We start from the raw sequence: 26427 nt of genomic DNA on the forward strand, positions 1-26427 counted from the left end.
GTCCTGTGTCTTGGATCCTCTATCCTGAGTTCTGGATTAAGTCGTGGACTTCGGGTCGTGGCTGAACCTGTCTCTGCGGTCCTGCCTTGGGTCTCGTCATGCTGCTTCCCTGATGGCTTCCACAGGATTGTAGCTGACATCTTCGTGGATTCATCTTCTTATTACAGACACATGCATTTCCTAACATTCGGTCTATATGCTGTAAAATGTATTATCTCTTCGATTTACACACGGCATCTATTGCACGTCTGTCCGCCCTGGGAGAGGGATCCCTCCTCTGTTGCTCTCCCTGAGGTTTCTCCCATGTTTCCCCTTAAACTGTGGGTTTTCTCTGGAAGTTTTTCCTTGTACGATGTGAGGGTCTAAGGACAGAGGGTCTAAGGATAGAGGGTGTCGTTTTTTCTCATACTGATATTCTGAACAATCTGTGCTGTTGTATTTGCTGTAAAGTGTCTCTACTGTAGGCTATTTTTATTATATGTACAGCACTTTGGCTCGACCAAAAATCGTTTGTGCTATATAAATAAAACTTTATTTGATTTGATTTGATCACAATTTATGTAAACAAATATTTCCAAGGCACACCTTTATAATTATTAGGATAAATAAAAACAGGTTTGAAATCATTCCAATGTATACTATAGGACAGTAAACCAAAAATATCGTTTACAACTGGAGAGATTTAAAAATATAGGTAAAATAAGATATGAATGAACAACAAAAATAAAATAAGTTACATTTATTTGTTATTGGCTATGGTAGGTTATTGGAAATGTTCACATACTTATTTGATTAATAAAATGCAAACCGATCTTTTTCGTAGAGTTGTACCCCCTAGATCAGTCTCTAGTAATTGGGCACTCAAATTGCACCAGATTGAAGCATTTTATTATAAAATGTTAAAAAGATCTTCCCGGGACACACCCCCGGACCCGCCTAGAGGATGTGAAGTCCACCCCCCAATTAAAACATGTTATAATACTAAATAAATGTGAAGCCTTTTTATATAAGCTGTCCACCATGTCAATATGTTTCTCTTTTTGTAGTGTATTGGTCTTTTGTAGCGGTTTTTCATTGCCAGCTAAAATCTTGCCTATAGGGCAGCATATTGGTCAGAACCAGCCCTGGTGTCATCCCCACAGCACCCCCCATTTGAAACATGTTCCCACGGCTATGGAGTCGGGTGAAAGACAGCATCCTCCTGCACCATGCCGCTGGGTGTCAGTGACTAAAAGCTGGGCCAGGGGCTCAGTGTAGTTATTGGGACTGATCCGCAACCCTACACCTGTGTACAGCAGTATCTGCACTTCGCTAGAGATACTGTTCCTTCTTCATGTTACAATGGAGAAAGTACACCGGATCAGCAAGACTTTTCTGAAACTGGCAGCAGACCTTAAAACCAGCATCCAGCAGCAGGTCAGGTACAAAAGCCTGCCAGTCTAAAGACAGCATCATCAGGTCTCCATGAAGCAGCGGGTGCTGAGACACCCTTCTGTCCCAGGGGCAGATAACACCAAGTATGGCCGAGCACAGGTATTTGGTAAGGTTCTGGCTGTGGGTGTAGACTCCCAGGGTGCTCTCCTCTGGGGAGCCCATCAAACGCAGACTGTGGCCTGCTAAGTCTATCTGCACCTCTTTCAGCTGCACTAAGGGGAGCTGATGGAACATAACCAGGTGCCCGGAGTCAGCAGTCAGGGTGAAGAGGCCGGTCTCTGCCTGGACCAGGAGGGCGGAGCGAGGCTCAGGTTGGCTGCACTTGACAACATTCAGCCAATAGAGAGCTACAATCTTCTGGGAGTTGTGCAGTGAGGTGGAGATGAGCGTCTGACTAAAGATTTGTACGTCGTTTGTGTTGTGGACATTTATTGAGTTCTCCAATGCCTGATCTTTGTCTTCAGGTGAATAACCACTGGGTTACTGATGTGTTTCACTGGTAACAGCTCTGTAGTGAGTGTGTGTCCTTGTTTTACATGAATATCAGCTTTGTCTTGCTCTTGTGGTAACTGTAGATCCTCGATACTGTTATTCCTTGTCAACGTATCTTGTGGAATTAGCTGAATGTCATTTGGCATTTCTTCTACCATTTTCTGATGAAGGTATCGAGTGAACTCCGTGTGGATGTGCTGTGTGATAGAAAGATCTTTAACCATGGAGAAAATGTGACTATCCTTTACCAGAGAGAAGACCTTGCTGTCCTTTTCACTACAGACATATATTGACCCTCCCTGACCAGAGAGACAACATGACTGGACCAGCGGGCCCCAACATGCTGTACATCCTCTTTCCTGACATACTGCAATACTGAGGGAGAGCTCCACAGGAGATGCCCCGCACCCTGGTCCCTGGACCAGCCAAGTAACTCTGCTGACCAGAGAGCCCAGCCCAGAGTGTTGAATTGAGGCTGCTGCAGTCTCTACCTCTGGTGTAAACCCCTGCAAACCTCCAGATTCATCCACCTCTGTACAGCCAAAAAGGCCCTCGAAGATAGTTTTCTCAGGCGGACAGCGGGCTGCCTGACTGCAGAGGGGCTTTATGTCGAGCTGAGGATGAGTGCTGTTCTGTGGGAGGACAGACGTGGAGCGAGTTCCTCTGCTGCTCTGCAGGTGGGACATGCTGCTTAATGAGCTCCCACCAGAGTCAGGTCTCTCCTTGTAGCAGTCAGCCATGGCGCCTTTGATCTTGTTAGCATTCCCCTCTGGCTTTGTGCCACATCCATCACCCGGGCCCAGGACACTTGTCTGCTGGAGGCTGGCATCCCCTGACCAAACCTCCTCTCTCGCTTTCCTCCGTGGCCACTCAGACATGAGCTCCGGCCCTGATTTATGACACAAGTCCCCCTCCTGCTCCCGGCCATCCCTGGTGCTTATCCCATCCTGTAGTGTGTCTCTATCCATCTGAATACTGGTGATAGGGACAGGATCTTTACCAGGTATGACCTAGTTTGAATTGTGTAAATGGATGAGAAAAGGAGAAACAATGAGGAAATAAAACTTCTGTACAGAGCATTTAAAAAAAGTCCTAGTTAATTTATGCAACGCAATGCACTACAAAAATAAGAACTGCCATTGCAGAGAAGGAATTAAAATAACCATTTAATTCAGCCCCATTTAAAAAGGCCTCTTTATTAATGTATTCAATTATATTTGAATACATAAATACATGCAAAGGAACATTTTGTGAAAAACATCAAGGTACATGTATAAACAGGAGTACTTGAAAAGTGTTCTCATTGCCATGTGCGTTGGTAGAGTGACTGTCATTTAAACCCTATTACACTTTCCTGTAGGGGTTTCAAGGAAAATATGTGCATAATAAACAAACACAACAAGCCAAGGGAAAAAGTATTTCATGCCTCGTAAAAATCTCTATTGAGCCTGGCTGGAAAGGGGGGTAGGAAGGTATTGACATTTTCTGTTTTGCAAAAGACGAAAGGGAATTGTACTTCAGTTGCACAGTGACTTGTTCAAGACTGCAGAAGACATTTCTTACTTTTGCACACTCTACTTTAGCTCATTCAATATCTTTAAAAAATAATTACAAGTCATATAATTCATGCAGAAAATACCCATGGCTCATTGATTAAATCCTTATTTCATTTAGATCTAATCAAGAGAGGGTTTTGTTTGGAAAATTAAAATGTGAATACATACTGCATTGATGAGCTTCTCTATTGTGGCTGAGGTTAGACAGCTGTGTGGCACTATGGACTGTCTCTGCAGACTGCATTTCCATCTGGCTGAAAAAGGACACAGTGAAGCGACAAGAATTAAATAATATCTGTTCATATTCTTTTAGAGAACAAAAGTTGCGTCTTGATATGGGGAGGTGTGTGCACAATACATCTGTGTTTTATATGCCTATCCACGAAGCCAGTCTCTTTGTTTTTAAAAGCTAATTTAATTATTTGCTGTGGTGGGACACTGGAGACTTCAGTTTGCAGCCAAAAGTCAAGACTGCACAAACCCCAAACCACGCCTTCACAAAAACCATCCATTAGATTTGAAAAGCAAATAGCCCAAATGGCTGGATGAGATTAGAGCCTCTCTACTAGCTGTGAAATTAAATAGAATGTGTGCATGTTGATTTGAGGATTTACATACAATTCTCAGCACTCTAGAGGGGGGAGCAGAAACCAAATATACAGCTCAGAATGATTTCTGACAGTAAACTGAGGCTTTGGCTCAGCGCTGTGTTGCGGCAGCTCGGTGAGGGAGGAAAGTGGGAGCGCTAAAGCATTGACAACATCAACAAGAGGGATCACAGGCCAGGGGCCTATACTGCGATCCTGGTTCAACCTAACCTGGATATGTTTGAGTTAGCCGGTTGGCTTAATCCAAAACATACGCGCTCTCGCTAAACTGTACTACGACGCTGGTTATCAAGTGGATCGCTCAAGCCAGCCGTGTCCTATCTAGTTAGGTGCGCGTTCACATGAAAGCGGTGGTATTTGGAGCATTCGACCAATCACAAACATGGAGAAGCGTACTGACAGCACAGCGTCATACTTCCTGAATGAAAAGTGAACTTTAATACTAGTCAAAAATGAAGAAGTTAAACTTTAAACATCCATGACTTAAACACTTTATCCAGGATAAAAGCCACATAGCTGCACCTGCAAGGTGAATACAGCTGGCAAAAGAAAAAGTGTTTGAATGCGTACATTAACAGGTTTATGATATCACTGCCCCGTCTAAAACACGATCTGACTTCAATTACATTTGTCTCGAGTGTTTCGTCAACTTATGTGTTGCTTAAAATAATACCTCTGCATACAGTCTGTGACACTGTGAGTGTTGCACGGCCAGATACGGCTCAGCTGACTCAGATAAGGAGATATATGATACATTATGAAGTGATATGCCGCGGACTGTACTTAATGTTACTCTGATCCGGTTACTTATGTTGTGGCAGATATTTAAGTAAGCTTTATTAACGCTAATGTTATAATAGTCAGATTGCTCTGAAGATGGAGGTGATATTCTATTAATGTTCACGTTCACACAGTCGGTGATTTTTGCCGGCCGTCTTTCCTGCGACGGCAGTTTTTCTGTATTTCCTTTCTCCTGTAATATGACTTGATCGCTTTAAACTCCGCACACTGAGCTCTGATTGGTCAGCAGGCGGTGCTTTCACTGAGTTGAGCTCTTAGCCTGCAACCTAACCTGGTCCCGACCAGGTTAGCTGCTTAGCATATATTACCATGGAGATCTAGCCTGCTAAAAAGAGAACCAGCTTCGTAGGACCGGAAAGCCGGAGTTTCCCCTGAATTTAGCCGGCTAAGCGAAAATCCTGTTTCGCAGTATACCCCCCTGGTCCTCGTGGTGATTAAAGGATTGTTTGCAGATCCTGAGGATCAGTACAGAGGATGTCCTGCACTCGGCAGATGTTTGTCTGCTCGCATGAACAAATTGAAGGAACACTGATCTGAGATTTCTAGTCTCAGAAGCGAGCCACATTTTCTTGCTTCCACTTTGCTCTCATGCAGAGGTTTACAGTGATCTTGCTGTGGAATGACTGCTGGTACACAAACAAGGATTCATTAACATCACCACAGAGAGCACAGTTCGCCTCCATCTAACTCACCCGTTGCCAGTCTCTTCCATCTCTGCCCCGTTGCCTTCCTTTCTGCTATCGATTGATGGGGAGCCCTACTGTTTTCCTTTGAAAGTCTTTTGATGTCCCGGTTGCGTCTGTTCAGGTTTTCTTGGACCTGCTGCCATTCCACCTCCTGCTAGTTGAGCTTCTCTTCCATCCTCTTAGTTATCACATTATGCATTCACACCCACACAGATTTCACAGAGAAGTCCATCCCTTCATCTGCATCACATCTCATTGCCATACATTTCTGGGTACTTTTATGAAACTCCAACCCAGATATTTGAAAGAGACACAAAAAGCTTTAAAGTAAAGTAACACAAATATGCAAAAGATAATCACAGCCTTCAGAGCTACATTGTTGTAGGTAGGCTGGCTCTGTCTGCACTAAAGCTAGAAGCTGGAGGTGTGGCACAGGAGCTCCTCGAGTGATGGATGTTAACCACTGTGAAAACACAATTTCAGAAGATTCCAGCGTCTAATAACAGCCTGTCAGTGGTCAGAAGGCGGCAGAGAGTAAAGTCGCCACTTGGCCTTCTGGCCGGAGTCGGCAAATACTGAGAGGGTTGTCAGATGAGGGACTTTCAGAGCTAAGGTGGCCATTAAAAGCTGCATGGGTCAAATGCCAGCTAGCCTGCTCCATCACTGGGAGCTCTCAGAGTCCAGACTCTGCCGTGTTTGAAAGAGCAGTATTTCAACTTGGCTCTGGTTACACAGTCCATTTGAAAAGGAAAGAACACAGTGGACCGACTTTTACTAGTGCACATGAGTGTGTCTTATGCGGGGTCATGAATTAATGCACATTGCAAAAGCATATGACCTCGCAATAACAGACAAACCAAGCTTTCTTGACTCTGCTAGGAGTTTCCATCTCATGTTTCCAAAATAAAAGCGCAATTTAATTGGTTTCCTATACCCCTCATGCTTAGAGACAAGGCTACATGAGAACATCTGCAGTCAGCTGACATAAATGCTCCTTGACATCTCATCAATAAAGCTCAGTGAATCAAACATCTGGATAAATATACAAATGTGAAGTTTTTCAATGTATTGTTAATGCAGCTAGCCTTTTTCCTGTCCCAAATCTCTAGTGAGCAAGTCTGTGATCCAACTGATGTGTAGACGATAATAGGAGGCTTGCTTTGTTGCAAAGGAGCAGCCCCTCCAGCATCGGCAGGTCTGCTCAATGATATCTCCTGTCACTTCCAGAGCTGAGCAGATATCCAAAGCAACCATTTGAATTTAAAGTATTTGCTCTTTTTTTCCCACTGAGGCTCATTTCCAAGATGATCGGGCAAACTTAGAGATCAATTCTGTCCTTGCTGCAAGGGAATTTATGCTACACGGACAACAAGCAGAACAAGGATGGACTACATCTCCAAGCAATGAAAAGAATACACATTTAAAAAAACCTTCCCTCTCTGCCAAACAGATGATCGTACAGCATGGATGAGAGGAGGTGGGTGTTTAGAGGGAAATTAATAAGCAGTGTATTTTGCAAAATGTGCTATACTTCCGTATTTGCCTCTGTGTATGTACACTGCAAAAATAAATAAATAAACGTATCAGTCCTGCTGCTAATCTTCCATCAAGCTGTCTCAGTTTCCGTCAACCACAGACTCCTGACTTCAATTCTTCTCCATCTTTTCGCTCACTCTGCGATACCGATTTCACACATAAACCAAGTGTTTTGGACACAGTGATGAACACAGGCTATGTGTTTGACTAATTGGGGCCTTGAAGTTATCCTCCAAACACTCAGGTATTTACGCCTCACATACAGGCAGTGTCAGACCAGCAGATCGGAGGAAACGGTTCCAGGTGTCGGACTGAAGGCAGTATGAATCACCTGAGCGGAGGATACTGCAATGAGAGGGAAAGTACATGTCAGCCAGCTCTACACGCTGTAAAACATCAGGGAGGGTTATCAGATCATGAGACTCGGGGTGTCTCAAATTGCTCACTTTCTTCAGTAGGTGGTGAATCACTAGAGAGTGAATTGGATTTTGAGCACTAATTCAATGAACACTGAGTCACTGACAGATCAATGACCTGTCACACAGTTCCAAGGCAGTGGCAGGGTATAAAGATCAGTCACATTAACACAGTGCCTTTCAGAGTTTGGTAGGCTGTGTAATAAATGATAATAGTGAGGAACCATAACTGACAAAAGAAAATATGTCACTGTTTGTTAAAGCTACTGTAAATACGATTTTTATGTAACTATAGCATATTTTTCTTTTCATATATATATTTGCTTGATATTATTAATGAATGGCAATATCCAGATATACTGTAGGTTACACAAAGGCAACTAACATATTTTTTTGCCCAATACAAAACACAAACCTCGACACTTTACCTTCAGCCAATTGGGGAAACCAAATATTACAATTGTACACTAAGGCTGAAGTCGAATAGTCCATTTAGCTTAGGAACCTTCCTAAAGGAGTGAAATGACCCGGAAGTCCCTCAGTGGCAGCCATGATAAGTGCCGTTCGAATTCTCTAGAATGATGAGAATGATAGGAAAGGAGGTTTCAAACTTCCTTTATGACCTCCTTTAGCTTAGGAACCACTGGACCTCCCTAACCGACAGGAGAAGCGAAAATGCTGCCCCACAATGCCTTGCAGCCGCAGCATTTGCCGTCACTCGAGTCTCGGCCGTTCACGGAAACAACCGATTATGACCGAGAAATGATATCATGAAAGTTACGGTGCTTATTAAGTATTTTAAAACATAGGTGGTAAGTTGCCAAAGTGCTTTGTTTTGAACGTTCATCAGTATTATAATCAAAGAGAGAAATATGAACGTTAGTTTTTACTGAAATGATCAAATAAAGTCAACATTTCAGTCTTTACTGAGCTGTGTGGAGTTTGTTCAACTTTTAAAAGATGTTTGAATGGTGATATACACAGTGATAGATGTTAAGGACTAACGTTTATAATAAATACATCTGTATTGATTTTAAGATCTTTAGTTCATACAATCATACGTATTGGGATCATTTGTATTAATGTGGACCGGAGGGAGAGGGTGACGAGCATAAGTTTCACTTTCCTTTTTTATTTCAATTCCAACTTTGGTCCTGAAGAATATGTTTCTCTGTTGTCCACGTTCATAAAGCAAAGCAGCAGCATCAGAGCACGGTGCAGAGTAAATGAGTTTACAGTAGTCCCTCGTTCTTATTGAACATCCATGTTGTAGTCCGCTGTATAGAAAACTGTGGTTTCCATAGTTTCCCCACAGCAGCAGACGCACACAATGACGTCCGCTGGCGCATCATAAACATGTCGGATAGTGAAAGTGCATTCGGATTCTCTAAAGTACCGCAGTCTCTTCTCCTAAGTCCTTTTGAATTCTCCTATCCACTATCCCTTAACCCCGTGACGTTTCACTCAGAGGTCAAGGAATAGACGATAGGGTTAGAATTTAGGAGCTGATTTTTAAACTATCCGACTGCAGCCTAAGACTAAGGTTTAGGAAAGCATGATTGAATCACTCCAGACATAATAGTGTCAACACTAAACTAACAAAATACTTTCCGTATGAAATATTACCGCAGTATGACCAAAGGCATTTTGCACACCTAGAAAGTTTGATAGTGAAGTCCACTGAGACAAATGTAACATTTGTGATATTGGGCTATATAAATTGTTAGGATTTGTCTGTGTTAGTATTCACCCCCGTTTCCTGCCTGTTTGCTTTCTGTCGGTTTCCCTCTCTGATTACCCAATTGTGTTCACCTGGTACCTATGTGTTTTCTCCTCCCTCCTCACCTGTCTCGTGTTTATGTGATTAGTCCTGGGTGTATTTAAGTTCTGTGTTTTCTGTCTCTCTTTGTCGGGTTGTCTTGTGATTTGGCTTGTCCACGGTGAGTGTTCTGTTCTGCCTGTGTATATATATATATATATATATATATAGCCTTGAAATAAAGGAATTATTTTGACTTTAATCTGCATTTGGGTCCTACCTGCTTCCTTCGCTCTACCGTAACATAAATAAACATTGATTGATTGATTGATTGATTGATTGATTGATTGATTGATTGATTGATTGATTGATTGATTGATTGATTGATCCATCGAAAAAAACAGCTCAAATGTTCAAGGGCATTTTGTTTTTGATATATTAACCACATGTGCAAGATCTAAATGACTGATTTAAAGACATGAATTTAGTGACATAGATTCAGAACAACAATTATATCAGGGGCTTATATCATCTGCAGTTATCACTAGATGCTGAGACACTTAAATGTGGACTTTGAATTGCTGCTATGGCCATAGCTGATGGTATTTCAAAAGAATGCAGATTGAGAAAGAGCTATGTAAAATGGATCTGGTGGGAGTGTAGCAAAACGAATTATGTAACTTCCCATCAGTACTGCTGCTTCTTCTTCTTCACTCTGCATTTTAGGAGTTTAGGGGAATCTGAACTTTAAGTGCAATGCAGTAATTTTGGAAATGAGACACAGGGTAGTTCCCTACCTGCAAAACTCAAGGCTTTTTTTGGACACGCCCTTGGGCTGTAGAAGTGGAGTTTGCCTGCTGTGTTTTCCACTGGCTCAGCATTAAGCATCAAAATGGCTTTTTTGCATGTTCCCACCTCTCCTCACAGAAATGCTGCCATGATTTATGGCTTTGATTTGGTCCATGCGCCCAATGAACATTGCTCAATAAGCAGGCACAGTGTGGAGATTGAGGTGGACAGGGTTCAGTTATGCTTGGGTCACTGAGAGTTGAGAGCTATTACACATGTCTGCATGCGTCTCACCCTGGGTTCTGCAGCATCGCCTCGGACAGAGTCTCTGTAGAGTTGGACATGCCAGTCAAGGGCAGGCTGAAGGCAGACGGCAGCCCGCTCTGCAGACAACAGAATGAGACAGCACTGTGAAATGTAAATCTGGCAGTGTGAGAAGAGTGACAGCTGCCTGTGGATGATTTGCAGTTATGCGATGATTCAATTAATAGTATATGCTGTATGTCTTCAGTATTCATCACACTGTTTTTCACAAAATGTAACAGGATAGATTGAAGAGCTTTGACATATGTAAGAGGGATGTCAAAATCTAAACGGCAAACGGCATGAAGATATTACATATTCCTAAAATGAAAAAGCACCTTTAATATATAACTAGGTCCATTTTGTGGTTCTGTAATATTCACATTTAATATTTAACACCGTTAGACTGCCATTTGCCATTTGAAATATACCGTTTTTAAACCAGAGTTACACAGGGCATTTTCAGTCTGCTGGCATATTTTAAGACTGAGGAAATGTAGAACTCTTAAGACCATCTCATTTGAGATCGATGTTAAAAATGAATGACAAAGACTCTTCTCGAGACCACAGCGGGTCCTGGATGTAATGGTGTGCAATTTTCAATAATGCAGAGAGCTGTCAGAAAACAGAAGTACAGCTGTGTCTGTAAAATGGTTTCTGAATACATTTTGCAACATAAAATGTTATAAAGCAAGAGGAAATGCTTAAAGAAGACAAGATTAGAGTTGTAGGTAAATTGTACCAGACTGGAACTTACTTTTTAACATGCAGGCAGTGTGAGCGTTACAGCAATATTTTTCAGATTGTGCAACTGCAAATACAAATGCTCACTCCTAGTTTTTCCCTCTGCCATGAAGCCGAGTGGTACAGCACCTAGGAAACTGTATTTGTATGCACTTTGTCTACCATATTTGGAATGGAAACCTGCATACTGGCCTCTTGGTGTAATCTGCTTGGCTTGTGCTCCTCTCACAGACACATTCAGTTTCTGTGGATGGTTAATCCATAATAAGTAGATTTAGAGTTACTGACATAACCATTTACCATATCATGCTGATGTGATTTGATACTGTCTAACAATAAACATGTACTTGACCTGCAGCACACAAGTAGAATGTGTAGAAAAGTTCCTTTAGAACAATATATACACAAAATACCTCTAATCTGCCTGTTTTTTATTTTTCATATATTCAGAACAACTCCAGGCGTCTGCCTCTCGCCTATAAAAGCGTAGTAACCAGATGCCGGATTGTAAAAAATGGCAGACATTGGGTTGAGAAAAACATAAATATAGTTGGACAAAGCTTGTTTCCAAACGAGAGTGAATCTGAGGTTGGTTTGCGACCACGCAAGCACCCTGACCCATACAGCATGGCTTCTAGTGTCATTGCAATCTGTACCAGCAAATCCTACTCCTTCTGCTTTTAGTCTGTCAAGCACACAACCATTGTATTATTAATTCAACCACTTCTACCGTCTAACTTAAGAATACTTAAACATAAACAAATGATTGCAGAGGAACACTGGTTGTGGTTTCTTCAGAAGAAAGGGTGCCTTCACACACAATGGCTCTTTAAAAAACACATGGAAGTGAATGAGAGCTGTTGCAGGCTGGGCAAAAAGCAACGAGTTTTAAAGTGACTGCACCTGGCTTCCTTTCAGAGAGAGCTTCTCTGAGGTCGAAAACAGTTCAATATTTGGGAGAGATTGCTCGCTGTGTGCAGGTCTGGTGCTTTTTTATGAGCCAATTAATCAGAACAAAAAGGAGTAGAGTTTAATGCTAAACAGGCAAAAACAAGCAGCAACAGCCGAGAAGCGGGCAGTAGTTTGTATTCTGATCAGAAAAAACCTGCATGGATCACACACTGGCGGTGTTATTGTGGAGTTTCTGATGTGGAGTGTGAATTAAGTTCAACATGAGCCACGTTTGCTGAAGAAAGCAAATATTACAGCTAGTAGTTATGGAAACAAAGCGCATGTTGCCGTTTGGCTTTACACAATTAACAGGAGAAAAGGCAGCATCTTTTCTGAAAGAGGCTCTCAGCTATACAAAAACAGCAGGAGGAAAACACAATAAGACTGTTTGTACCTGAAGTTTCTCTTTGAGCTGGGCAGCTTCGGTCGGCTGGTTAACCCGGAGAAAATTTCCACCGCCGCTTTGGTGATATTGCCTAGAGGGGACAGGAGAGGAATAGCATGAAAAAAAGCAACAAATGTAGTGGCTGAAACTTAATATTTGCAGCACCAAACACTGAATTATGTAATACACTGGGAGAAAGACTGGCAGAAGTAAGAAACCTTCAGGAATGGTGCTGCAGGCCTGCCAGGTAACCTTTGGAGGTGTGGCAGTATCTATAATGCATGAAATCAATCTGCAGTGAACTGTCTCTGCACTGAGCTTGAGGAAAAGTTGACACATTGCATAGAAAGTTCTCCCAACATTTTCCTCTGTTGAGGCAAAGTGAATGAATTGCCATGAAGAACCCAATCCCAGACTGATTGCCAGTGACCTAGACCAGGGGGATGATTTACCAGAGAAAATGGTCCCAGGGAACTTGAGGAGTCTTGTAAAGCTATAGAATTGAAGTGATATTAGGGTTTATAAATCAGACTCACACTCATATGGCCACATCCACAGATTTTCTTGAGGTCTCCTCTTCATTCCTCACCTCCGCACATCAAATACTAATCTTGCCACTACTAATGACTTCTGACGAGTGACAAAGCACCTGAGAGGGCAGCCTGTGATGGATTCCAGCTGCCGTTGGACTGAAAATTACTATCATTTGTTCAAGAAAATAGCTTCAGATGCCGCCGTTTCTGAAGGGGATATTGGATAAATTGAAATGGTTATAAAAAGAGACTAGCGTAGCCAGGCCCTGCGCCGCCTGGTTCTGTGTGCAGTTATTATCTCTGGAAAGCAAAGCAGTGTGGATGAGGAGGTAGTAAGCGGGGGGAAAGCTTCCAGCCCCGGATAGCAGGGTCTGCTCAGGGGGGCAGGAGTTTCAGCTCAGGATCGGCTCTGTCCTTTCAAAGGTTAATGCTCTGGCCCACTTCAAACCTGTCGGGCCTATCAACTCCATCTGCCAATTAAATGGAGGGCCTGAGGCTTTGTCTGGAGCTTTATCTGGGGTCCCTCGCCCTTCTAAATGTTTAGTAAGAGAAATGGCATCTGCCCTGTGGAGATCTGTTTTCACAATTCACTCATGCCCCAAGTGTGTGCTGCCGTGGGGGTGCCAGGGACATAAAAGTGGATTTCATTTGTGATGCAGTGATCTCATATCACTGCATTCAAAATGGATGAGCGGGTTACTGAGACCCACCAGCCAAATAATTGGGAATCTGAATGAGAAATCTTCATTATTACAGGCACGCCTCCCCCCCTCCCTTCAGGGTCATTAAAAAAAATATCAAGAGCATATTATTCTTTGTAGAAATACTTACCCTGGGTCAGCTGGCAGGGCTCAGTGGCTCAGAGCCGTGGACTGAACACAGCGCACCATCCCACGGGATCAGAGTCACGGTCTCAGCACGGTTCTCCAACACACAATGTTCACTGAGAAGCCCAGGACCATGAAGCACTACAATACAATTAAAAATGAAAGCATAGACATACTGCTAAGTGCTAATTATCAGTTTAATACAGAACACAGCTGTTGGGAACATATCGCAGTATCCTTGACTCACCAATACCCTGACTGCATGAGGCTTCTTCACTCCCAATCAGCGTGCTGCCCTCCTACAGCGAAGATTAAAAGGTCATGATACAATATGCAAGCTGTTTGGCAATTAACAGAAGCAATGGACCTTGACTGGTAATGATTTGAGACAAATGTTGAATAATTTGCGTATTATGTGAAGTTCAAATTATTCACTTTCAGATAATACAGGACAATTCCACCGCTGAGCATGTCTTCATCAATGCCTATCAGATGAGGCAACTGGCAGCCCAGGAGCACTCCACTGCCTTTCTTCTTCAGAGCAACAGTCTCCTCCTGCAGTGAATATACCATGGAGGGGAACACACTCGTTCAATAGCCTGTAGCAGGAATGGCACACAATATAAAATAAAAATGCTGACAGACATTTAATGGCAACCAGCAGAAAACTGAATTCTTTATGACTGCTCTTCCTTGTCTGAAGGCCAGGCAGAATAACGGCGTTCCAACCATGTGTCGCCGTGAAGCGGCGACACATGGCAAGAGAGACACCATAAATCATTCAGATTATGATAGCGAGAGTCGAACTGTACATTGTGTTCAGCGAGCGAAACAGACACAGTGCTGCCGCCCACACACACACACATACACACAATGGGTTGTATAACATGCGCCATTGCCTTTATGGAGACATAGCCATCAACACTGCATGTGAATACTCCCGAGCTTGTATAGTATGTCAACTTTAGATAACAGCAACAAACTTCAGGTAGTTCTGTGTCATTTACAATGTGTCTGATGGGAGTATTGCATGGAAGGTCAGACTGAAGTGAATTCCTCTGCCTTGTAGGCTGAGGGGAAATCCTGTCATGGCAACAAATTAGTGTTGAGGACAGTGAATAAGTGTACTAAAATTACTCATTATAAAACTATTTCAAAGGGATTTCTTCATTTCCTCCAATAAAACATGGCATTTGTTTAACATAAACGCCACATCTATTGATTAAATAGTGACACACAAGCAACATTACAGTTTCATGAGAGCTCAAACTTGACTGATTGCATAAAAATAAAAAATAAATCATTGTCCAGAAACCCCTGATAAAAAAGGTATTTAATGGTGTTACAGCACCTCTCTACAGAAATGCGATAAGAGGTAGAGAAATTGATTTAATCCTTGAAAGCCATTTCTAAAAGCACAGGACAGCTACACTTAAACCTCTGATCTGCTTCACTGCCTCCAACAATTGTTGCGGAGGAAATGTAAAAGCCTGAGTCACACCACCTTACAGCATGCATGTCTGTCAAGGGGCGATATTCATTTAACTTTGTATAAAGAAGTCATTTAGTATTATATTTGTATTTCTTACTTGCGAATTAAGCTTTAGAAAAGACCAGACAGGCAGCAGACAGAATGACTTTGTTGAGGAGTGAATTTGCCGATTAAATACTCAGCCTTTGACAACCTACAGGGTTCAAAAGGCATTCTGAATTAAGCCATACAAAGAAACTCAACTCTCGAGGCAAAGTTAAGGCCGCTAACCTTTTCCTCCCAGGGCAATGGCTGTGGCTTCAATAACCCAGAGTCTACCCAAGCATGAGTGGCCCCTATCAGAAGTATTCTTCTGTTAAGCTGGTGGACTAATGCCTCACATTGCCATGGATTATCATAAGTACCTCCCCAAGAGGCAAAGCAGAAAATCTCACATATGGAGGATTCAGAGGCAACACTGCATAAACTAGTTCCCCTTTCTTTCAACCTCCTCCTGCTCTCCTTCGTATAGATTGGGCGGTGAAGTGAGAGACGTGTCCACCACCAGCAACACCTCACTCATTTGGCAGTTGTGAGAAATCCTTTTTGTTCCTAATGAAGAAGGAGAGACATCGACCCTGGCCCCTGTACTTAATTAAAAGGGATTCTTCACAGACTTCATTAAAAATGTGAGGAGCAGCCTGGCAGATTAATGCACTGTGTCACTCTCCACAGAGATCAGAAACAGATGAGATCTCCCAACATCCACACACAAAACAGAGAGTTGCTCCTCACCACACCCAGTCAGTCAGTCAGTCAGTCTCGTCTGTGCGGGTGCTGTGAGGACAAAAAGAAGTCTGCTTTGAGATGGAGGCAGCTGGTGAACATACTGTAATTAACTGTGGCCCAGACCAGCAGCATTTAGGCTCACATTAAAGCCATCATCTGTGGTTGTGCAGCATTTTTAATGGATTTTTCTCAGCACTTTGACAGTTCAGGTTCCTGCCTTTATTAATATGCATTTCAAAAACACACTATTCCAACTAATCCTTCTTTCCAGACTGCCCATCAGCCTCGTCAAGTGGAGCAACTCGCCAACAGAACAGATAAGCAGCAACTGAACCCAGGCCAAGAAAAATAACGTCTGCATTTCAATCTTTCTGTTACATTAAAAAGGTTAATTTCCATGAAAGAGCTGTATTTATACCCAAGAATATTGCTCTTTATAAAAGTTCAAATGAAAGTGCATGAAGGGAAAGGCAATTACATGGCCAGCTTTTTAAATGGCATGAAGCCTTTTGTTTGTAATGATTGGTTATATTCCACAATGGTAACCAACAGAGAGGGAGTGGCATCTTATTAACAGCCGTTTCCATTTCTTACTCGCCCCTTTATGTTATTTTGTGGGGTTTTTTGCATGTGAAAACAGAATCTCAAGCAGAGAGTTGTTGTTCTGGCCGTAGTGTGAATGTTCTGTGTAATTAGCTTGATATGCACTCCGGACATCAGCATGTTGCCATGCATGCAGTTTGTTTTAATAACTAGAGAGGGATTGAACTCAATAAAACGATCTGGGCTCCTAATCAGTTAATACATTCTCATCTATGTGTCCCATTCAACTCAATTCAATATATTATTGAAATTGTAGCCGAGTTGAATTCTTATTATCTGTGTCATTTATTAGTTTGAAGAATGTGAAAAATGGACTGGGTTGTTATTAGTAGAATTTATATTTGGGCCTCAGTTGGAGATTTTAGTCCTTATTCATGAATGGCATTTATAACACATGTGCTCGCCATGTGCATTTCAGACATGGCCAGATGATTTCTTGAATTTAATTTAAGAAAAAGTCAATCTAGTTTGGAGCTGACTTTTACTGACATGTGAATAATCAAAAGGTGAGCTGCTCTGCTCATGAGAAAATTATGTAAAGGTCATGAAATGCAATAATGACCTGACAACTTATAACTGCTGACAGTATGAAGTAAATTGGCATTCAACAGAGCCAGGCTGAGAGCATTCAAGGCTTAAGTTGCGTCTTTGTGCCGATTGCAGCGTGTTTGGGAAGTACAAAAAACACTAAGATCAAAGAAACCCCGTTTCATTTTATCTTACTGAAATTGAGGTTCCTCCCACCACTTTGTTATAAAGGGGAACTGAAAGAGTGGCTGGGGAGCAAACTGCACTCGTGAAGTAGAGCTACTCACAAAATCTGTGCGTGTGTGTGTATAACCCTGAAGTAGAACAACATTTCACTTTACCCTCTTCCTGCCTTTTTTGTTCTCTCAATCGGTCGCCGTCTCTGTCTGGTAAGAGGCTGCTGTGGAATCCATCTCATATTAATTACTTTCTCTTTCCCACATGCCCTGTAACCAATCTGGGAAGCTGACGATGAATAACTTTGCATTCTAAATCTGCTTTGAATACAGAATTCAAAACTCTGTTTACACCCCTCTTGGTCAACTTGTCTCCTTCCGGCCCAGGCAGAAATGTTCATCTAGCTCTCAGCAGCAGCATTTACTGAATTAACCCCCCCCCCAAAAAAATACGAGAATCGAAGAAGAAGAAGAAGAAGAAGAAGAAGAAGAAGAAGAAGAAGAAGAAGAAGAAGAAGAAGAAGAAGAAGAAGAAGAAGAAGAAGAAGAAGAAGAAGAAGAAGAAGAAGAAGAAGAAGAAGAAGAAGAAGAAGAAGAAGAAGAAGAAGAAGAAGAAGAAGAAGAAGAAGAAGCAGCTCTTAGGTGATGTAGAGCATGCAATATGTATAGCCCCATACACAAGGCCATTTGTTAGGAAGAAACTACTTTAAATAAATTCCCCAAATGTGATTAAGGTTTTGTTTGTATGGGATGTGTGCTGAATTTTGAAATGGCCACTTCAAAATGGGGCTGGATGTGCTTCTCTGTACCGAGCTGAGCACATACACCACCTCTAACGTCTGTGCAGAATGCAAATGCACAGCAAGACAAATGTCAAATCCATAAAGTCATTCATCAAACACTTAGACGTTCAGCCACAACAGAGGGCCTGCTGGTCACCAGTACAGTGGCCCTTCTGCCCCGGTGTCACGTTGCATCGTGCATCATAACAGGTGCTTCTACATGAATGGGCACAGCTCTAAATAAGGCATATTTTTCATCTCAGCCAGCAGAGATGGACGATGTTGCCTCCGAGCACAAAGCCATCAGTGCTTGACCATGTGAACAGATTTACAATGCTGTAACTTGAATTAATATGCCGGATAGTCAGACACACAAGTGCCATATGTCAATAATCAAGACCTTTTCATTAGGAGCGCTGACAGCTGCTAATGAGTTCAAATACACTGCCATTAATAAAGGGCTGTCACACCACCCAATGTTACCTGTGAACCACATCATACAGTATCATAATGTTACAAATCCAACACGCATATATAGCCAACAATCATGCGTAGGGCATTTTAACGTCTTACGCAATGGCTTCCAAAATGTGTAGCTTCACTCTGCCATTCTGGTGCAGAAGTCAGAAATGTACAAATCTTTCCATGTCCAGGAATCTGCTAGAGAGAATTATCTACTAAGCATGTGATCGTGACAACATTTCTCTGCATACTTTCTGACTGGCACGCTTCAGAGTTCAATGCATAATGCAACAGGCTACTTGGCAGAGTACAATGAGTCCCACACAGATGACATTTGGTGTTATTTGAGAGGTTGGGCACAAATTCAACAGGAGGAAATTTGTTCCGTGTAAACTCTGTAGTTGGCACACAGAGGACATTTTTGTTGAAAATATGCTGCCACCCTGTCCCAGCCTTAGAGACACCATATTGGGTTGAAAGAGAAGGCACGTCTGTTCTGTTTTTCTTTGTCAGTCTCCCCAAACACTGTCACGCACACTAACTTCACGATTATTACAAGGACTCAGCTTCTGGATGCCATTTAAACCCTAAATAGATGGGAAATGTAATTTAAATGTCAGGTCGACTCTACTCTCATTAGCCTTTCCACTCCATGAAGTGGCTGTGGTTTACAAAGACTTGCAGTGACACCAGCTGGTAGGTTGTCTTTACTGCAAGCAGCAACATGTGTCAAAACTGCTGCTGGGAGAATTGTCGCTTTGTTGATTGGTAACTGTTAATAGATTTATATTATATCTATATTTATAGAGCAAACCTTCACACGTTATGTACTCAGTAGTTTCTATTTTACGTGCATATATCCTTCTGCCAATCTTAAAAAGGAATCAGTTTGACATGTTTTTATTTTCAAATAATAAATTGCGGTTTGGACTTTGACATAATTAAATTGGGGCCTAGAAAACAAAGCAGGCAACAAAAACGTAAGCAACAAGGGCACCTAACAAACTGCCGCTTTGAGAGAAACAACAACGCTCCAAATAATATAATTGAATTGTATAAGTGTAGGTGGCATTTTATTCTGAAATGTTAACCCATCTCTGTTCACAAACAAAATGATAGATGCCAAACAACAGGGTTTTGAAGGAAGTCTTTGGTTGTCTTTAAAGTAGTAAGAAAAAAGTAATGTATAAAGAAATCCTACTTATCCTCAAGCTCATTTCAAAGAATCGAAACAAACAGAATCCGGCTTTTGTGGGTCAAACTAACTGCTGTTGAATATGTCAAAGGGTATTTGCACCAAAGGTTACTTTTCTTATCTCTTTTTTAGCAAAAAGGGTTGTAAGAGGAGTTTATGTCAACAAATGTGTGAATCAAACTCAGGATAAAGGTATTGTGGAAGTGCCTGGATGTTTTGGTGGACGTAGTTATACTTGTAATATAAATAATTACAAATATAACATGGATTTGTAGACGTGGTTAGTCTTTTATGATAAAACAATGTGCCTTTGGGCAATTGTGCATCTTTTGTGGGAGCAATCTCTTGTTTTTATATACTTAAAAACTGTTTTAATATGATATATTAAATGTTGCTCTACCTGCAAAATACTGCGAGTCTCACCACATTTGCTGGTCCACTCCTTGGTCAGTTCTAGGACCTGGGGGGGAATAGCAGGTGTATTGTTTACAAAATGTGGCAGAGGATGACTCACCCTCGCCTCATTCTGATGCAGCTCCTCCTCTACCTTCACAGAGGAAGATGGCTCCACACGGGAAACCTGGAGAAGTAGTGAAAATACAGCCAAAATGTGACCTTTGGATAAAACACTGTCAGCATTCATATTGCAGTGTGCTCAATGGCCTTTTATGTGAGCTTGAACATATGCACTGCAGGACCTGATCAGCTTGTTCTAGTAGCCCTCGGAGTCTGGAAACCTCTGCCCGCAGCTGTCTGATCACCTTCACGTTTTCATCTTAGTTCACCGTGGGAGAGTTCACTATGTTTTTAGCTCAGCTGGCTTAGCGCAACGTGCTCAGGGTCTCCAGGTAGTTCACATTGGTGGGGGAGTTGGCTGCCACGAGGAGGGAGGAGAGCACACATAAGATATGTGGAAGAAGATATGAGCAATGAGTGGGATGCACACTTTACTGGAAACAGCCTGAAATGTCTTGGTGTCAGGTGGAGTTCACATACTTGCGATCATAGTGGTCACAGAGTTTCCACCCAGGCTGTCTTTCAGTAGCCATGTCAGCACAGGGTCTCTGTAAGGAATGAAGGTCTTCTTTTTTGTTGACCGACCTCCCACACTAAGTTCAGCTGGAAGGTCACACAGAGAGAAAACACTGACTCAGACAACTCCAGTAACAAGTGAATGTTTTTCTCAAGGTCTATAGATAAATGTGTTGGGTTGCTGGGTATGCAGACAATACATTGAATTGCATATGTAATTCCAGATATGAATTTGTCAAGTCAAATGTTACGTTCAAATAAATATTTGGAATGAAACCTGACATCCAATTACAGAATAAAGAAACAAATAAAACTGCATTTTCTTTTTGAAAATAATGGATTGATAAGAGATAAGGAATCATTGTATTCTATACTAGGTCAGCGATGTTATCCACTAGTCGGTATGGTGGATGAAATTGCTGCCTTCGCATTCAATTACTGATTGGATTGGCTGAATACTAGAAGACGATTGTGTGTCATGGTGTGTCAGTCCTGCTGTAACTGCCATTTACCCAGAGCAAAGATCACACTGCCCAGGATGACGAGGGATGTGTTGATGTTGGCGCCTTCCTTCAGCCTGAAGTCTGCTCTCTTGCTGCCTGCCAGGTCCACCAGGTGGATCTTACTCAGCGTCTCACGGGGCACCACCGCATCAAACCACGCCTGTGGCATGAAATAACACTACTGAGCCATCCCCAGTTGAAAAGAGGCAACTACACATGGGAATACTTGTATCCGAAATGGCAACAGTGCTAGACTTTGAAGATGAAATAAGCATGTTGGAAATTATCAGTACATAAAACAGATAAACAAGGTTAATTAGAGCTCCTAAGGGATAACTTTTACAAACACCCAAAGAGTTTGCAGGAAAACTTTTAAACTGACAACAAGCTCACCTGGGTGAACCTGATGGTGAAGATGCCGTGGGAGCGGCTGCTCGTGCCGTTCATGCCGGTGCTGGCTGTGGTGTGGTTGGCATTGCCGAGATTTATCAGGTCCTCCATGTCATTGTGATTGTGAACCAAGTGCTGGGATAGATCTACAAACAAGTTGTAGTCTGCATTAGATTTTCCTGAAGTTTCTACAAGAAGACATAGACATAAGATGGCAAATAAAACATACTCTCCATAGGGTCCATCCCTGGGGTGCTCTCTCACTCTCAAGCCTCTATATGTCGGTATAGTTTTCTTGATGAGAAGGTCCTGCACACATTCATTATAGGTCTCCAAATAACTGGTGCCAAGACAGAAAACACAAAACCAAATACAATCTACGAGATTGTACACAAGGCCACAGATTAATGAAGGTTTACAGTGCTATTATTGATGACAAAGCACCAAAAGGAGAACAAAACAAATTGCTATTTTTCTTCTCTCTATAAAGAGATGCACAATAGCTGTAAGGACAAATTGTTGTGCATGCTTTGCTCTCCTTGCAATGGCAATGAATAAACAAACATTATGCAAAGTAGGTTTCGGCAGAGCACTTCAATCAATACTGGGTGTGTGCAAGAAGCAAAAGGACTATTCTGAGTGGCTGACTCAAAAACAATTGAAGGCATGGAGCAATTAGGCTTCATGAAAGCGTGACACTGACGGAGCGATGGCACATTCTGAAACAGCTTTATGCCATGACATCACACACATCCTATCACAATATTCGTATTAGTTTAATGCTTTAAATAGCATACAATCATAATAATATCATGCACCAAATGGTTGATCATTTGTAGCCCTATGAAGGATGTAAATGATCAAATAATAAGTAAAGCCATACAATGAAACAGTCACTAAATACACTATGTGAATCGGGTATACAAAAGCAATTTTAATAATTACCATATCCTGTCTACTAAAACCAAACATTCAAATACATCTGTGTTTTTAATCTTATCTGCAAGATACAGGTGATTATTATTATTATTTGGAAAGTAATGTGTAACTCACATTTCTGCTGGGAATAAACCAAAAAAGAAAATAAACTACAAACATATCAGCTGTAAGATGAAATCAAACAATACTTTTCAAACTATTCAACATTTCTCAGGCAAGGCTTGGCAAAGCCAGACAGTTCAAAACAATTCTACAGATGAATAAAACCCAGATAATGTGCCAGCAGCACACATGATACCAAATGGCAAAATAATACTTTCGCAGTAGCTTGATGGACTAAAAATCCTCAAATTATCTCCCAATAGAATCATTTAGAAGCAGAGCTGGGACATTTAATAATGAAACGGATATTGCGATGAGTCTGTTTATTATCTGGGACATTATTGTAATAAAACCTTAATGTTGTCTTTTATGACACATGGTCTGCATTATAGTTTGGTCCAGTCATTTTCTGAAGTGAAGTTAATGTCTTTACCTGCTTCACCATCATATGATATTTAGATAATTCCACCGACAACAACAAGAACAACAACAGGGAAAAACAGCTCGTTACCTAGAAAAGAACCTATCTTTTCAATGCTTTTGGGCACACATTAAATACACTGCAGTTTAATTTTGAAATAATGAAAAAAAGACAAGTATCTGATTCTGCTTTTTCTTTGTTTACTGGCCATGTTCCCAATTGCATCATAGAGCATAACGAACAAAGGTAGGCCTTACTTTTGTATTGAAATTGCAATACTGACATGTCTATATCCAACACAACATTACCTCTTCACATTTTTCACAAGATAAATATTTTAACTTGTGTACTCTCAAATGGCATCAAAGAGAGCCAATTGAACTGTTTTTTGTGTGGAGGGCAGACAAGACAAGCTGACATGCTTTTCTACATGATGTTTGCTTTTGCTTCCTGATTTTTTTGTATTTCATAAATGATGAGCAAAAGAGTTGTAGTGGTGTTGAAAAAAGCTTGCAGTAGCAGTTTCTTAACCCTTACATTTAAAGATCTGCAGTTACATCTGCAAGTTTATCATTTTGATGATCAGAAAATGAACCTAGCTTCGAATTCACTTCCATTAACCAATTTGTCTTGCCAACTCTACATGCTAAGTACCAAAGAATGCACATGCCCAACCCCTGCTGCCAGTCTCTAATATTGAATGGGTAAAATACTCTCCTGAAGTCTTTTTGAAGGTTTAATGACTAAAGTGCAGAAGTAGTTAAGAACGTATTGCTATAAATGCATGATGTTGCCCTCTGTAAGGAAGGACACAGCATCACTCTCAGCTCTACGAGATATCTCACTGAACAAGCCCTCACAGATCTGTGGGATTAAACCTTTGTCGTTCTGGGACATCAAAACAATAAAATAAATGTTGTTAGAGGTTTTTTCTTTTTAGAAAAACATTAGTGTAACAGTGTTGTTTAAAATTATAATTTCATTTTGCTCCTGTTGTGTTTTCTAAATGTAGGTGGGTCTTTGCCATTACGTGACCTCAACTCCGCACATGCAAAGAGTGCTGAACAACAGATCATCTGATATGGAGTTACTGAAGCATAAAAGCCCTCTTGTTTTAATTAAAAAGTAACAGATAGAAAGCATTAAGAGCCATATATAATTATCTGGGATGTTGACAGCAGCTTTGCTGATGACCTTGCACAAGTCTCCTGGTAGACAAGCAGAAAGCTAATTTGTTATGTGAAATGTCCATTGCCTTGCAAGGTGAGGAGAGAAAAGCCTTGGTATGCTGCCCTCATCACATTTTCTGATTAGTGGGGAGAAACATGGAGATAAATGGAGAGACTGGGAGGGACGTCTGATGAGACTGCCATCACTTTCTAATGTGTTGAGGAGTCAGTGCTATGAGCCCACCGGGTGCTAGAGTATTCTGCAACGTAAGCTCTACAGTGAATTTGGTGACATCCTGGGTCTCCCTGAAGATTGAGGGTCTAATTTAAAAAGGGCACGTTTGAGCTGCAACTTGGAAAGCTATGAAGGTTTGTAGGATAGCTACCTTTCAAGATACATTAAAAACAAAATGACACATTAACCTTGGTAAGAGTGCTGAGAAAGCTGAGAGAAGGCCTTACTGCGTGACCCATCATGGTGTAGGATTTTCCTGAGCCTGTTTGGCGATAGGCAAACACACAGGCGTTGAAACCATAGACTGTATATATAAAGGTTGAAACCCTCAAATGCAGCTTTCAGTCATGAAAAATCTGATGCAGCTTTCAGTCATGAAAAATCTGATGCAGCAGAAAAAAAGTTCAAATATCACATAGTTGGCGGCCAACAATACAGTACAAATCATTTAAATGGTTGAAACTGATACAGAATAAAGAAACCTTTTCCTGGGATATACACGTGGGTTTTCCTCTGTCGGATGAATCATATGAAAAATCATATATAAAAGTCTTCACTTATTCCTTCGACTCGTCCCCTCGATTAAGTGAAGGCTACAAATTCAAATACACAACAAATTCAAATACACAACATTTTTAAATTAAAACGTTATCAATTGCAGTACAACAAAGAGTATTATATTTAGGCCTACATTGTAAATAAATGTGGAGTTTCCCTTCATGTGAACTATCACCTTGGATGATAAGTTAACTGCTTTTCTCTGTGGAAAAGTGAATGTGAATGGCACTAGAGTTTATCAAGGAGAAAATATAAGCAGTTTTTTTAATTACCTTTTGTTCAATGGACGAACTCGGACTGCTACTCTCATAGAAGCCATTATTGATCAAAATCCAACAGAACACCTTAAATGGCCAGTCCTCTCCAAAGAGAAGTTGGCCTTCAGTGTGAAGGAATCGCCATGAGCATGAATGCACCTAATTACCTCACCGTGCCTGTGCTCACTTTCTCGATACACTGGCTTTCAAAATACTGCTGCTGGTTTATAAAGCACTGAATGGTTTAGGCCCAAAATACATTTCTGACCTCCTGCTAAATTATGAACCATCCAGATCTCTCAGGTCTTCAGGGACTGGTCAGCTTTCTGTCCCCAGAGTCAGAACTAAACATGGAAAAGCAGCGTTTAGTTATTATGCTCCAAATATCTGGAACAAACTCCCAGAAACCTGCAGGTCTGCTGCAACTCTGACTACTTTTAAATCCAGACTAAAGACTTTACTTTTTGCCGCTGCTTTTAATTGAACTATTCACATCTTAGACTGCACTGTAACTTTTATCCATGTATTTTTTTTCTTTTAATGTTTCTTTTATTTTATTTTTAATGACTGATTTTAAATGCCATTTTCTTAATGTCTTTCGTTTTTTGTAAAGCACTTTGAATTGCCTTGTGTTGAAAGGTACTATATAAATAAACTTGCCTTGCCTTACCTTAGGGCGCTTTTCCACTGCAGGACTTAGTACGGTTTAGTACGGTTTAGTTTGGCCCGGCCCGCTCTTTGTTGCTTTTCCACTTGGGGTAGTACCATGGCATAGACTGTATATATAAAGGGTAGTATCCTACCGGTGTTGTGTCAAATTATGCACCCCCGTCGTGAAATGCACCCCCTGGCCTGCCGGAAAAAGCGCCCCCCAAAAAAAGACGCTTATATTAATCCTACCCTCAAGCACTTTGGAGGGTATAGTTGTAGGACTAGTACCAATAAATGGACCACGTTTCATGTTTGTGACACGTGTATTGTCAGAGATCACGGGT

General features: G+C 41.4%; 1 protein-coding gene across 1 annotated transcript; it reads right to left on the reverse strand.

Annotated features, from left to right (window-relative positions):
• Positions 1–783: 783 nt before the first annotated feature.
• Positions 784–26393, reverse strand: kif16bb (kinesin family member 16Bb). Its single transcript, XM_034100184.2, is given in 18 exon segments — positions 784–1214; positions 1216–1332; positions 1334–1909; positions 2335–2901; positions 10372–10460; positions 13840–13961; positions 14068–14119; positions 14256–14375; positions 20227–20286; positions 20341–20406; positions 20525–20700; positions 20823–20945; positions 21371–21521; positions 21755–21903; positions 21985–22096; positions 24009–24101; positions 24845–24921; positions 26333–26393. Coding segments are annotated over 18 exon segments (2754 nt in total). The 3' UTR covers positions 784–1171.
• Positions 26394–26427: the final 34 nt, after the last annotated feature.

This window comes from Pseudochaenichthys georgianus, chromosome 15 (assembly GCF_902827115.2).
Source record: "Pseudochaenichthys georgianus chromosome 15, fPseGeo1.2, whole genome shotgun sequence".
Taxonomy (NCBI): domain Eukaryota; kingdom Metazoa; phylum Chordata; class Actinopteri; order Perciformes; family Channichthyidae; genus Pseudochaenichthys; species Pseudochaenichthys georgianus.